We start from the raw sequence: 14,708 nt of genomic DNA on the forward strand, positions 1-14,708 counted from the left end.
ACTTTTATACATGGTTCCATACAGTTTCCTGTGGTGAGGCCCAAATGAGTTTTGGATCCGTGTGATATTCAGTATAAAGTCCATGAATTAGGTGTGACACCTGATGGACGGTGTGGATCACATGAAATTAAAATCATTTGAGTATGTAATGGCTCAAGATGGACTTATGGGGAGAATTAGACTAATCCAAGTATTAAAATCATGGAGAAAATACTTAATAACTTGGACATTAAAATATCATTTTATTTAATAGAGAATGTGATTGCTATATATTGAAATTATAGAAACATACATAATCATCTCTAATACATAATTACCCATTAATAAAAAGAGCACACAGTAGGCAGATAAACTGCCACATTTCTTTCCGTTCACATTTCAGATACAATCAGCTTTTAAGGAAAAAAAAAAAAAAAAAAAACAAGAACACACGCCCATTTATTGAATTCATCATATTGTCTCTTTGAAAAGAGGAAGCAAATTAGACTTCATTCCATCTTCTTCCCACTCTAAACTATCCCACCATTTTTTCTCACCATGGATCTCTTTTAGAGGATTATTTCTCCTTTGGAGACCAATTGGGAGCTTCTTTAGCTTTGGGCATTTAGACACCACCAACATCTCCAAGGAAGGGAAAGCCAATGCATGATTACAAATACTTGTTAATTCTGGTAGGAAAAAGAGACGCAGAATTTTGAGACATTTTAGGCAAACCTCGCTGACCGGAATCCTGACATCACTTGTACCTATTACTTCTTCTAATCCTTTGCAGCTTTGTATCGTGATTTGTTTAAGATTTTGAAGTTGTAGAATCCATGTAACACTCTTCAGTTTGGGGCAATAAGTAATATTTATGTGGCAAAGGTTTTGTATGCATCCCCCAACTCGAATGATATTCAAGTTGTAAAGTCCCCAAAGGGAGAGCCACTCTAAGCTCGAAACCGAATGATCATCTTCTTTCTCCACATCCCAACCGATCATCATCTCTTCCATCTCTTTGCAATGTAGAATTTGAAGACTTCTGATACTCATCATTGCCCTGAAAGACGATGATAATAGGGTGGAGGTTGTCATGCCTTTGCACAATCTGATGGATAGAACACGTGTCAGGTTCGGCAACTTTTGAGAATCAAGATACCTTTTAAGATCATGTACAGTTTCTATAGTGATTTCAAGATGGCTCAACCATTTCAACCCTTCCATCTCTGTTAAATAAAACCAAACACTCTCTTCTGTTCCTTCCCAAAACTCACTCTTCAACAGTTTCAGCACTTTCAACCTAGAAAGCCTCGATATTGCCTCACGAGGGATTCTGTCAAGACTATAACATCGATTCAAATCCAGGTGCTTCAGCTTCGTCAGACATCCGATCTCTTCAGGCAATTTTTTTATCAGAGTATATGACAGATTGAGATATTGCAACTCAATCAAGTTACCTATTCCAGCTGGAATTTCTTCTATTCTAATACGTGACAAATCCAATACTTTTAGATGAGGCATGAATTGAAAAAAATCATTGGTCATCTTTGACAAACTCCAAGTGTGCTGGAGCATCAAGGTTAAGAGGTCGGGGCACGTTGGCGTCTCTGTTATTTCTATAATTTTGTTCTCCATTAGAGATATCCTGTTTGCCTCTGTCCACCTCTCAATGGCTGGTGCCTCCCTCAATCCAACTCCAGCTTTAACCAGAAACTTGTTCTTCTTCTCCCCACATTCAGAAGATATCCATAAAGCCAGGTCACGTATCACGTCGTGCATCTTCACCATTGTTTTCTCATCAGAAGCACACTCCAACAAGCATGCGGACTTCAGGGTTCCAATGAGGTCATGGCCCTTGTTTCGAGCACTATCAAAATCTTCATCCCACTCATCTAAGAATCCTTCCCCAATCCAGTAATCAATGAGATCTTCTTTGCTGATGTCGTAGTCGTCCGGAAACAGCGAACAGTAGAGGAAACAGGATTTGATAATGTCGTCACGAAGACTATCATAACTGAATTTCAGACGGAAAAAGACTTCTGTTTCCGTACCTGATATGTCAGATGGTGAACTCCTAAGAGCTGTTATTGCATGCTTCCACTCCTCGGGTGTCTTCTTGCTCGCCATGGCCCGCCCGATTGTGATGAGCATAAGGGGTAGACCACCGCATTCTTTTGCAATAGGCTCAGCACGGCCCGGAATATCTCCACAGGAATTCAAGGCCTCTTCACCAACGTTCTCTCGAAACAGATCCCATGCTTCCTTCCACCCAAGGCATTCGACTTTGACCTTCTTCTCAGCTTTCATTTCGTAGCACACATTCTCAAATCGTGTCGTGAAAACAACCTTGCTCTGGTTGCTTGGACGAGGAATTCCGACCAACTCCAGATCTAGCCGCTGCCATATATCATCTAGCAGTAGCATGAACTTCATCTTGCTCAAGGCCTTGTGTATGTCTGAAGCCAGTATCTCTTCATTGCTTCTATCTTCTTCCCGGATCAAACCAAGCCTCTTTCCAATGTCCTTTTTAATCCTTCCCACATTTACTTCTTTAGACACCACCACCCAAATCACCAGATTGAAACCATGGGTTGTTTCATTATTAATCTTTTTCAAGAGTGTCGTCTTCCCCACACCGCCCATTCCATATATCCCCACGACTCCCACCCTATCTTCCATAAGGCAGCCACGAACCTTCTCTAACATCAAGTCCATGCCTAGAGCTGAAGTGCTAGGCTGCTCTTCCAAAACATCTGGGGGCGGTTTCTCCGCCACTACGTCGAAGGAATCACCTATTCTCTTCAACTCAGTTACATCTGTCAGCTTCTCTGCTGCGCTCTTGCTGAGCTTGTAGCCTGACCAACAATTCGGACGACAGTTACCAAGACACCTCCTCATTTGCTGATCAGCTTCCTCCATCCCATTCACTTCTCGTTCGATGGCTTCTACGCTTTCTAGCCACCGTTTCACATGGCTCTTGCCTACCAGCAGCTGCCTTTCTGCAATATCAACCTTTGCCTTCACGTCGTCCCTTACACGTATCAATTCGTTCATCGCATTCTTCACGGAATCGATGTTTACTCGGAGCTTGACGGCATATCGTATGCGTTGAGTGATGGGATCCAACAGGCGAGATACGATTTCGATGACTGGGCTGATGAAATTCATGGCCTTGGGATCACAGAATAAGATTGGCAGGAAATGTAGAAGTGGAGAAGGGGAGAAGAGGAAAGTGCTGCTGTGGTGTTTACAATTTCAATTTTTAGGAATTTTGACTGTACGAATGGCTTATTGTATTTTGACAATGACATAAATACCCTCGCTTTACGCACTGCAATCTCCCCTTCTGAGAAATTCACGACACCCTAAGGTCCGATCGTACGTGGGCCTACCTTGTTGGTTCTGAGAAATTCACGCCGTTCGTATGTTTTTCCATCTCACTTTAGGTTCAGACTCAAATCACGGAGTGAACCCCGATGGCCCTAGAAACTTTCAAAGGTGGTTCTCATTCCCCACTGTTTCTGTCAATTGGCTCACTGGAGCTTGGTATTTGCTTCATTTTTGGGCTCAGTCCATGAGATGATCTGAAACAAACATGCTATGGCCCTACCAATATTTCAATAGCAGGCATTCAATTCAAAATGTTTCACGTTCATTTGGCCCGCTTGTGCTGTCGATTAGACTCATTTTTTGGTCCTACGCCTTAAAATGAGGTGGCAAAACAGCCGGACGGAGTGGATTTATCACAGATATTAGTATGGCCCACCAATGATCGAGCAACTCTCATCCCATGTACCTAATGTCCGCCAAACCTTTGGCTATCACTGATATGCGTTAACTGCTGTGCAAACCTAACCCTGACCGTATGTGCGGTCCACTTTTATGTTGTTAGAAATCCACCCGTCCATCTGTTTTCTCAACTCTTTTTAGTATATGGGTCTAAAACTAATGTAGATTAAAAGCTAAAAGTGGTGCCAAGATGGCCAGAAGATGTTTCAACGGTCGCTCTTCCATCTCACTCATTCAAATCATATAGCTCACTGAGCTTGGTATTGATTTCGTTTCCGCTTTTATGTCATTAAATGAGGTGATAAAATAGATAGACAGAGTGAATTTGTCACGGACGTTATGTTGAGCTCCACCTAAGAAGCAACCGTTACCCTCTTCACTTAAGTGTCCACCTAGCCTCTCAGTATTACATTGATCTACGTGGATTGGGGTGCCAACCCAACTTCGACTGTAAGTGGGGCCACGATCAATGGTTTTTGGAAATTTACCTGGTCCATCTGTTTTAGCTAATTTTAGGGCATGAACCCAAAAATGAGAAAGATCATAAGCTGAAAATAAAGGGCCTCAAGATATCTCAACAGGAGTCATTCAATCTCATTTTTTTCTACCGTATGGCTCACTTGAGATTCGGGTTTACCTCACTTTCAGGTATATCTCATTTGTGGGACTGATTTCTAAAATGAGCTGTAAAAAACGAAAGGAAATCGCCGGTACTGATCTCGAAGTTTAAATTACCTAGAAAGCTATGACGTTCTAGATATCCTAAGAGTGGCCTTCTGACATCTTTTGGATATTTTTTCGGATGAAAATGCTCTCGTCCTTAGTTCAGATGTCGTACGGTCCTGAAGTGAATAAGAAGTTACCTTCTTTTTCAAAATCTGAGAAAGTGACGGATTGGCTACTCCCCTACCACCAGCCAATGGCCGGTGCTCGGTGGTCTGTGGGCCCCACCACCATGTATGTGTTTCATCCATGCCGTCTATATATTTTTGCAGATCATTTTATGGTATGAGTCCAAATTTTAGTATATACAAATCTCAAGTCGACCACATTACAGGAAACAATGTTGAATGAGCGGCGTAGACCATTAAAAACTCTTTGGGGGTCGTAAAAGTTCTGGATCAAGCTGATCTTTGTTTCTTCCCTTCATCTGTGTCTGTAGGACCTAATCAACAGATTGGATGTCAAATAAACAGTACCATGGGCCTAAGAAGGATTTTAATGGTGGATATCTGTGTGCACAATCAATCGGCCTCCTTCTATATCACATCATAGGGAAAAGTGTGAAATCAGTTATAAGGGTCGTGGTTGTTGTGATATATGGGTCGTGGTTGTCATGTTACATGGGTCGTGGTTATCTTTATTTTATAGGCCTTGGCACTAAAACGAGAACCACGACCCATATAACATGATAACCCTGGCCCATTTAACATGACAACTATAACGCATCTAAAATCACAACCACGACCCATATAACATGACAACCACGACCTATATAACATAACAACCACGACTTATGAAAACTACGACCCATTACAACTACGACCCATATCACATGATAACCACGACCCATATCACATGAGAATTACGATCCATGACACCACGACCCATGTAACATAACAACAATGACCTATATAACATGACAACCACAACCCATGGATTATGCAGTCCATAATCCATGCCGACCCAAATACCAGCCGACAAGGTGAATAGAAGTGGATACTGCCCATCCATAATCCATGCCGACCCAAATATCAGCCGACAAGGTGGATAGAAGTGGATACTGCCCAAGTCAGGACTTTTTAGCCTTAACCACGATCCAGGCAACATGAAAACCACGACCCATATGGCAACTACGACACATATAACATGACAACCACAACCCATATGGCAACTACGACACATATAACATGACAACCACGACCCATATAACATGACAACCACGACCCATATAGACTGCATTTCCTGCTCCTGCAGTCTATCAATAGTCATCTTATATTAGAAAAACGCCGAGCTAGCTTTAGTACAGAAGGACACGTTACTTTTCTAACTTTGATAGACAGTAAAGATCTTATGTGCATGTATGGGTTGTGGTTGTCATGCAATCTGGGAGCTTGAAATGAGAACCACGACCCATATAACATGACATACGTAGATATCGTGCAAACGATATCTGTATAGTAGCATAGGTCGCATCAGGTGGTTGTAAGCAGTAAGGGTCATAGTTGTCATGAGGTATGGGTTGCGGTTGTCATGGGTCGTACTTATCATGTTATATGGGTCGTGGTGAACATACAACAACCGCGACCCGTATAACATGATAACCACGACTTATATAACATAACAACCATGACCCATGCAATATGACAACTACGACCCACGCAAACCACAACCCATATAACATGAAAACCACGACCCTTATAACATGACAACCACGATGTAACGCCCCGTGTTTTCAGGACCTGAGTATATGACCCATTTTTTAAAAATTCGAGTGTTAATCTAAAAAGAACCAAATTTCATTTATAATCTTTTTCTTTTATCAGAGTTAGCACATAAGCGTAGAATGGATAAGTCAGCATAAAGGAAAATTTTCATTTGCATTTAAAATATATAAAGGTTGCCCATAATGACTTATACAAACCAACGTCTGTGAAATTAACAAGTACAAGATTTACATGATTTGATACATGAAAAATAACAGAAAGCATATAAATGTAAGCCACAAGACCGCGCAGCTCCTCTTAGTAATCCAGCCATGCATCCCTAGCACTTGTACCCGACTCCTCATCAGTCTGAACCTAAAAATTACTTAAACCACTTGTGCTACTCATACGGTTATATATTTGATGGATGAGTGACTAACTCAATGTGAATTCCCCCAAGATTACACACCACTGTCTCAGACAAGTATAACATGAAAGCAACAAGGAAATCAAAATATACCAAAATGCATTCTTATTACATGCATGGTTGCGTGAATGCAATCATTGGCTCGGGGATGCTCATCCGTGCGGACATTGGACTTATCACCCATGCAATTATCGACCTAAGAATGCTTATCTAGTCGGATAGAGGCTGACTGTTAGCAAAGCACATCACGTACTGCATAACGACTGCCTATCGTACATTACGTACGTAAGTGATAGACGCTGGTCTATGCCATGAATGCATGATTAGCCAAACCATTATTAGTCTAGTTAAAATCAGTCGGTATAGTAAAACTCAAGGTCACTACGGGGGCTCGTCACCAGCGTAAGCCGACGGCTCGAGCATAGTGTTCCATGACCACCATCCCCGGCCCATGAGTCTACCGCCTTAGGGTGTGTATAGAACCCATCAACACATGTCAAAGGTTTATGTTGTCATGTGTTAAGGATTGAGGTTGACACATGACAACCTCGACGCTTAACACTTGACAACCTCAACTGTTAATACATGATAACCTCAACCCTTAACACATGACAACCTAGACCCTAGACATATGAAAGTTTAGACTCTTAACATATGACATCCCAACTCTAAATCCTTAACAAATGATAACCTAGACCCTTAACATAGAAAACCCAGATCCTTAACACATGACAATCACTTTAACCAAGGCAATACATTACAAAATTCAAATTTTACATCCTTCATTGTCTTCCACATGACAACTACAAATATTCTTATCTACATCAAATCCCTTCTGGTAATCACTTCTCCCCACAACAACAACAACCACAACCATCCATTTATATCCACAACCAAAGTGGCTTCTATCTTTAAGAAAATGTTATTATACAAAAAAATAAAAAATAAAAAAATTATTTAAAATTTATTCCACGTATCGGTGGCTTCTATATCTAAAGAAATATTATTATCTCTAAGAAATGTGATTCTCGGAGTAAAAAACAACACTTTTTTTAGGGCTTTAAAAGTTATCAGCGATGCCCGTATGATGGAGAAGTTGATGGCATTGAATGTATGCTGAAAAATGTAGTCAAAAGGGGTGGTAGTGAGTCTCTGAAAGATATGTTGGAAAATGAAGAAGAAGCTTCAAGGAAACAACAAAGAAAGAAAAGAAGAAGAAGAAGCTACATACGGACACTAGATTAAAGAAAAGGCATTTTCACTTATTAATTCTCCAAAAATTGATTAAAAATCCAAGCAAGGAATATATTCGAGAGCTCAGATTTTTTAGGCTTTTGGCAATACCCCAGGGCTAGTAGAGGGTCAAAATCCATTATTATTACGAGTGAAAGGATCTTGTGTTTGCCTTCTTTTTCTTCTTCTTCCTACTTGAGTACAAGAGAGGCACATGTAAAGATTAGTCAAAATATTTCGTGGGATCAGATGAGGGTGGAACACAAAATTTACTTGGATCCTGACCATTGGATTGGTGACCCTCAAAATGGATGGTTGCGATGAAAAATAGTCAACAATAATTGTTAGTTACATTTTAGATAATCAACGACTATGCCCATCTACAGAGAGATCAACAATTTGAACTGTCTAGATTGATTTTTTATGTGTGTCACGTGTGCATTAGCTATATGCTTGTGTATCCCACATCATCTTGGGCGTGGCTTTGGTGGATCAACCTAGGTGGATGGATCCATGAATGTGGGGCCACCTTGATATATGTGCTTACATCCATGCCGTTCATCTGTTTTGAAAACTCATTTTAGCACATGATCCCTAAAATTAAATAGATTCAAATCTCAGGTGGATCACAACACAAGAAGCAGTAGTGATTGACAAACTTCTTGTGGGCCACAAAAGTTTTGGATCAAGCTTATATTTGTGTGGACCCTTTATTTAGGTCTTTGTGACCATATCAACAGATTGGATGGAAAGTAAACATTCTGATGGCCCCAAGAAGTTTTTAATGGTGAGTATTTAATCACCACTGTTTCCTATGATGTGGTCCATCTGAGATTTGGTTCTGCTTTATCTTGGAATCATGCCCTAAAATGAGCTGTCAAAATGGAGGGATGGCACGAATATCATGAGGAACATACATCATGGTCGGAGCGTGCCATCCTTGCCATCCATGGTAAATATCACTTATTTACCATTTACCTTGTCCAGTTGTATGGCATCATTTCCCATCTTTCAATGGGCACAGTGTTGGACAGGCATGATTTGACTGCAAACCAGTGGGTGTGGCCCTGACCGTGGGGCCCACGCATCTAAGCCATCATCCATTTTTCCAATGAGACAAAAAAATAAAGGTGATACAAACTTCAGGTGGACGACATAACGGGAAACAGTGGTAGTGCAAAGCCCCTCCAACTAAAATCTTCCCAGGGTCTAGCGTAATGTTTGTGTGACCATCCAACTCTTGAAAAGGTCATACAGACCTCCATAAAGGGAAAAATAAATCAGCTTCATCCAAAACTTGTAGTCATAAATGGTTTTTAATGGTCAATCACATTTTTTTTCCTTTGACGTGGTCCACCTTAAACTTGTAACTTATTTATTTTTAGGATGATGCCCTGAAATAAGCTGAAAAAATTTATGAGACACATGAATATATAATACACACATCTAAGTAGGCCCCACAATCAGGCTACACCCACATCGCTGGTTCGTGGGTCACAAGCAAGTGCACTCAATGGACCACAGGATGACAACCATAAAGAAAAAGATGACGGTACAGTAATTCAAGTGGAAAATTGATGATATTCCATGCTCATGCATATATATGGTACCTGTGTTTGGCCATTAGGATGCTTTCCAGGTAGTATGTAAATAAGATCGAATAAAATCAATTGCCTATTCTGCCACTTGCACAATATTTTAAAATGATCAGGTGATAACAATTGAATCCAATATATGAGCGTAAACTTGAATTATAGTTAAGGTTTAACGGCTAATTGATTACCACTATGAATTACACTAATGAATGTAAACAACAAGTAAATGTAAAGGATTACACTATGAAATGTAATTATTTGGCAAAATTAAAAGGATTACATTAAGGAATGTAAATAACAGATAATTGAATGATAGAATTGGTTTGATTTGGTTGGCATGAGACAATTTGCTTTGCTTAATTCATTTGCTATTTATAACATTAACCCGGCCATTTGGATGATTCTCATGGTCTAACGGTTGTTATAACTGTTTCAACACTACTTAACCATCTTCGCTTCAAAATTGCCACATGTTCTATAATCACTTTAAAGCGATCACTCTTCACTTGATCACTTAGTGGATGACGTGGCATTACTCGACGTGATCCAGCTGTATTATTGTAGAATCTTCTTCGTATACCATAAAAATGTTCAAATATACCACACAAATTCATCCTAATCACATGCAACTCATTCTGATTGTCTCTCGCAGGAATTGGCGATAATAAGGATGAACACAGGTGATGAAATCCTACTATGGCTGAGTGTGTGGGTGCATGTGTGGAGAAAAGGCCACCAGGGATATCCATGGTTTATCACACAATTCACATCTATTGAAAATACTCTAGTTTTGTAAAGCATGTGGATTGCTGGCCTACTCTATATAGATCAGTGCAGGCACAATGTGGGAGCGGAATAGCCGTTACCCTAGTAATAGCTTAGTGGGTGTTATCCTTATTGTGTAGAATTCACATTGATGAATGTGTTTCATATCCATGCCATCCATCTATTTTTTTCATATCATTCAAAGATATTATCCCAAATTTTAAGAAGATCCAAACCTCTTGTGGATCACACCACTGGAGAAAGTGGTGAATAACAATTAAAATATTTTTATAGGCTACAAATGTTTTGAATCAAGCTAATCTTTCTATTTTCCCTTCATCCATTTCTAGTTGAACTTATTAACGTATTGGATGGTAAATAAATATTACACATATACTTAAAGTGGGCGTTGGGAAGTTTTTAATGGTGAATGTTCAATCATCACTGTTTCTTGTGGTGTAGTCCGCCTTAGATTTGAAATGCTTAATTTTTGTCAAATTATTCTAAAATGTGCTAGAGAAATGAATGGACGGAGTAGATATACAAAATGTCATCAAGGTGGGCCTTATGATAAGAGTAACACCCACTAAATATTGGTTTGGGTAAAATTGAACTGACTTGATATACGGAGTGTGTGGCAAAGCGACTATCAAAACAGACCCTTTGAACAGAGCTAGAAAAGGTGGACTTAGCAAAGAGACTTAGCAATAGAGCTGTAACAGTTAGACTGGTTTAGAAATAAAGCTCATCAATAGACCTATAGACCTTAACCTTAGCTATTGAGCCCAACTCCGGGGATCAACCTCAACCTCGGGTATCGAGCCCAACCCCGAGTATCGACCTCAATCTCGGGTATCAACCTCAACCTCGGGTATCAAGCCCGACCCCGGGTATCAACCTCGACCTCAGATATTGACCTCGACCTCGGGTACCGAGCCCGACCATGGGTGTTAACATCAGCCTTGATACCGAGCCCGACCCCGGGTGACGATCTCTTCCTCGGGTACTGAGCCCGACCTCGGGTATCGAGCTTGACCTCGGGATAGAAACATCTAGAGACAATCCTGTACTGTGTGGGTGGGACTGTCCACCAGTCATCAGCTGAAGGTTACACAAATCGAGGCATAATCGGAGAAATATCCGAGAGCAGATTCTCACTCCAATATGGGTCCCTTCAACATATATAGCAATTCCACATAGATACGCAGATCACTTATGAACGCCTATAAATACACTTCTTGCGATGAGAAACAGGGTCACACCCAAATATTCCAATTCAACTACATCCACTATGAGCCCACACACCTGACTTAGGCATTGGAGGGTCCCTGACCATAACTGGCGCCCCCAATGTCTCTTTGTTCACTCTCTTTTGCAGGTGTCAAAGACGCTAATAAGAAGTGAAATAAGATTAACTAGAATTGAGCATCAACAACTATTATCCGGGTAAGACTTAATGGGCTCCAACACAATGTGGTGGGATTTAATTGAGATGGATGCTACTAAATCACTAAAGGTAGCAATACTCTCTACGTGCATTTTCACAGAGTATGGTGCTGCCCGAAGCATATTTGAAAGTTATTTGTACTCAGAATGGCATCATTTGGACCCTGGGGCTCAATCAAATATGAGCAGTACTCAGTCCTTGTCCATCGGTCTGTCACCGGGTGGGCTGCTATACCTGGATGAGCCCATCCGGACGGATGAAACTAAGCCCAAAGGCTCAGGAAAGTCAAAATGAATGGTTACAATTAAAAAATAATAATAATAAAGTATCCATCAGTAACCGTTTAGATGATTAACAGCCATGCCCATATGCAGTGAGATTGACAATTCGTATGGTACACATTGATGTACATATGTGCCATGTGTGCGGTAGGTATGCCTGCCTATACCATATCCTTGTGCTCTGCCAACTTGTTGAATAACTCCTCATACCACGTGCTGACCTCTGCCTTGGATGGCCTACTGTTGAAAAAGAAAAAAAAAAAAAAAAAAAACCATAGGAACATGACATCCTGGCCATCCATAGTAGATATCACTATTAACTGTGGTCCAGATTTACTGTTTACCTTATCCTGTCTCATCACATTATCTGTCCTCTTTTCAATGGGCCATCAAAAGGGAGGAATGAGGTAATGTACAAATTATTGGGATGAATCGGAATTAGTAGGGCAGGAAATTTACACATTCACGTGGCACATTTTCATTGGGACCTTGGCATATAAATTTACATCATGTTTTTCCCTTCAATTCCTTAGTATTTACATCATTCTTCTTTCCCTGTTCTTGATTTGACCACTCACTTTTTAGAAAAAAAAAAAGAGGACAAAGCTGCAAAACATACGTGATCCAACCGTGATGCATGTTGCTTGTCCACATAGTTCATCCATTAGGCCAATTGAATTCACAGCATGAGTCAAAAAATGAGGTATATCCAAAGCTCAAGTGGACCATGCCACGGGAAAAAAGGAACGAGCACTTAACATTAAACTTTATTGGGGCCACTGTTTCTTTTGGTGTGAGCAACTTGAGTATTGGATCCGTCTCATTTTTTGGTTCACACCTCAAAATGTTGTGGTAAAACTGATAGACGGAATGGATATATCATATACTTTACAGTGGGGTGCAAAAATTTACACTAGCTCTTTTTAACTATTTCCAATGCAGAAATTCTTATAAATTTTCAAGCAGGGTGAAAAGATGATAATTACCCATTTACAGAGTATTTACACCGTATTTGAAAAATCAAACAGCCCACTGACACCTTTTCAAAAGGAGCATAATTGATTATTTTCATTGGGTCGACCATTAAAGCTATGTTAGAATTGTCAGTAGATAGAACAATGGAGTAAGATCACTCATGCACATGCATTCTATGATTGTGTATGTGCAGTGCAAGTATCACAATCCTATTTGTTGAAATTACTAGTTACTTTTATGGGAACGATGTCACTGGTTGTTTCATTGATAGCTATAAAAATAAAATTAAAGTAAATATTAATAATAAAAGATCAAGAAATAGATATTCACTAATCCAAGACTAGGATTAAATCATCTATGTGATTTTGGGGATATGAAATGATCGAGGTCGTATCTGTCACATGAGGTGGTGCAGTCACATGTGCATGTGCATGGAAGATCATAGTTCACTGAAGTATCAACTTTTCTCTTGAATTATTGTGTGGGCTAGTTTTTTTCTTTTTAGGAGTGGATGACAGCTAGAGGTGTACACAAGTAGAGTAAGCTTGTTTACTCACTCGACTCGACTCGGAATTACTCGTCTCGACTCGACTCGTCATGAGTTTGAGCCAAGCACGAGCTGATTTTTTATACCTGTTTTGATTTTGAGTAAAGTACGAGCTGGGCAGTACTCGACTCGATACTCGACTCGTACCCGACTCGATACTCGACTCGTACCCGACTCGATACTCGACTCGTACTCAAGGGTATATGTACTCACCCCAAAAAAACCCTACGCCCCTTTTCTCCTTCCAGATGTTTTCAGCAGCCCGCCCGTTCGAAAAAACCCATTTCCTTCTCTCCCAGCGCCCGTTCGAAAAAACTCACTCTCTCTCTCTCTCTCTCTCTCTCTCTCTCTCTCTCTCTCTCTCACTCCCCTGTCCGGCGGTGCTAGTCCCTGCTGCTCGTCCCTGCGGCCTGCCCGGTGCCCCTGTCCGGTGCCGCAGCTCGTCCCTGCCACTCATCCGGTGCCGCAGCTCGTCCCTGCCGCTCATCAGTCATCCCTGCCCTGCACACACGTGCCGGTCGTTCTTGCCATAGCTCGCCCAGTAATGTATGGTGTTGATTTATTATTTTTTGTATAAATTGTTAATATATGTCAGAAATTGATTATTTTTTTTCGAATATTGTGTGGTGTTGATTTATTATTATTATTATTTTGTATAAATTGTTAATATATATTAGAAATTGATATCATATATTGCTAATATATGTCAGAAATTGTTAATATGTGTTAATATAGCTAATATATATTAATATAGCTAATATATGTTAATATATATTAATATAGCTAATATATGTTGATATAGAAATTGTTAATATAAAACTTGACTCGAAAACTGGGACTCGACTCGACTCGATATCTGCTTGTACTCGACTCGTACTAGGACGAGTAGAGCACGAGCGGGGCATCCTTACTCGATGCTCGAGCAGAGCCAAGTACGAGTTGGACTCGGGCAGTGTGAGCTGAGCACGAGCTGCGCAATACTCGGCTTGGCTCGACTCATGTACAACTCTAATGATAGTAGTAAAGAAAGAGACAGGCCCTTGAATTATTCGTGCGGGTCCCTTCCCCACTTTTATTTCTTTAATGGGAGTGGATGACACTAACAAGGAAAAAGACCCTCACAATAATTGAAGAGAAAATTTAGGACACTGATTCCCTACAAAAGCCTTCCGTGAGAACTTCCTACCATGGGAAGCTAAGTGGAGCCCACCATGATGTTTATGTGAAATCCACCATGTTCGTTA

General features: G+C 40.4%; 2 protein-coding genes across 2 annotated transcripts in view; both read right to left on the minus strand.

The window, feature by feature from the left end:
* Positions 1–235: 235 nt before the first annotated feature.
* Positions 236–3,218, minus strand: LOC131223350 (probable disease resistance protein At1g61300). The gene has a single exon (XM_058218731.1). The coding sequence runs from the start codon at positions 3,145–3,147 to the stop codon at positions 451–453; it is 2,697 nt and encodes an 898-aa protein (XP_058074714.1). The 5' UTR covers positions 3,148–3,218; the 3' UTR covers positions 236–450.
* The window catches only part of LOC131223351 (disease resistance protein RPS5-like), a 58,299-nt gene continuing 43,826 nt past the window's right edge, over positions 236–14,708 (minus strand). Inside the window, exon 2 of the mRNA XM_058218732.1 lies at positions 236–300. The gene's annotated coding sequence lies outside the window, so the exon portion shown is untranslated. The remainder of the gene's footprint in view (positions 301–14,708) is intronic.

This window comes from Magnolia sinica, chromosome 13 (assembly GCF_029962835.1).
Source record: "Magnolia sinica isolate HGM2019 chromosome 13, MsV1, whole genome shotgun sequence".
NCBI classification, from domain to species: Eukaryota; Viridiplantae; Streptophyta; class Magnoliopsida; order Magnoliales; family Magnoliaceae; genus Magnolia; species Magnolia sinica.

What these genes read in the sequence shown, in the direction of transcription:
- LOC131223350 (XM_058218731.1), bottom strand. Translation starts at nt 3,147, where the DNA reads ATGAATTTCATCAGCCCAGTCATCGAAATCGTATCTCGCCTGTTGGAT.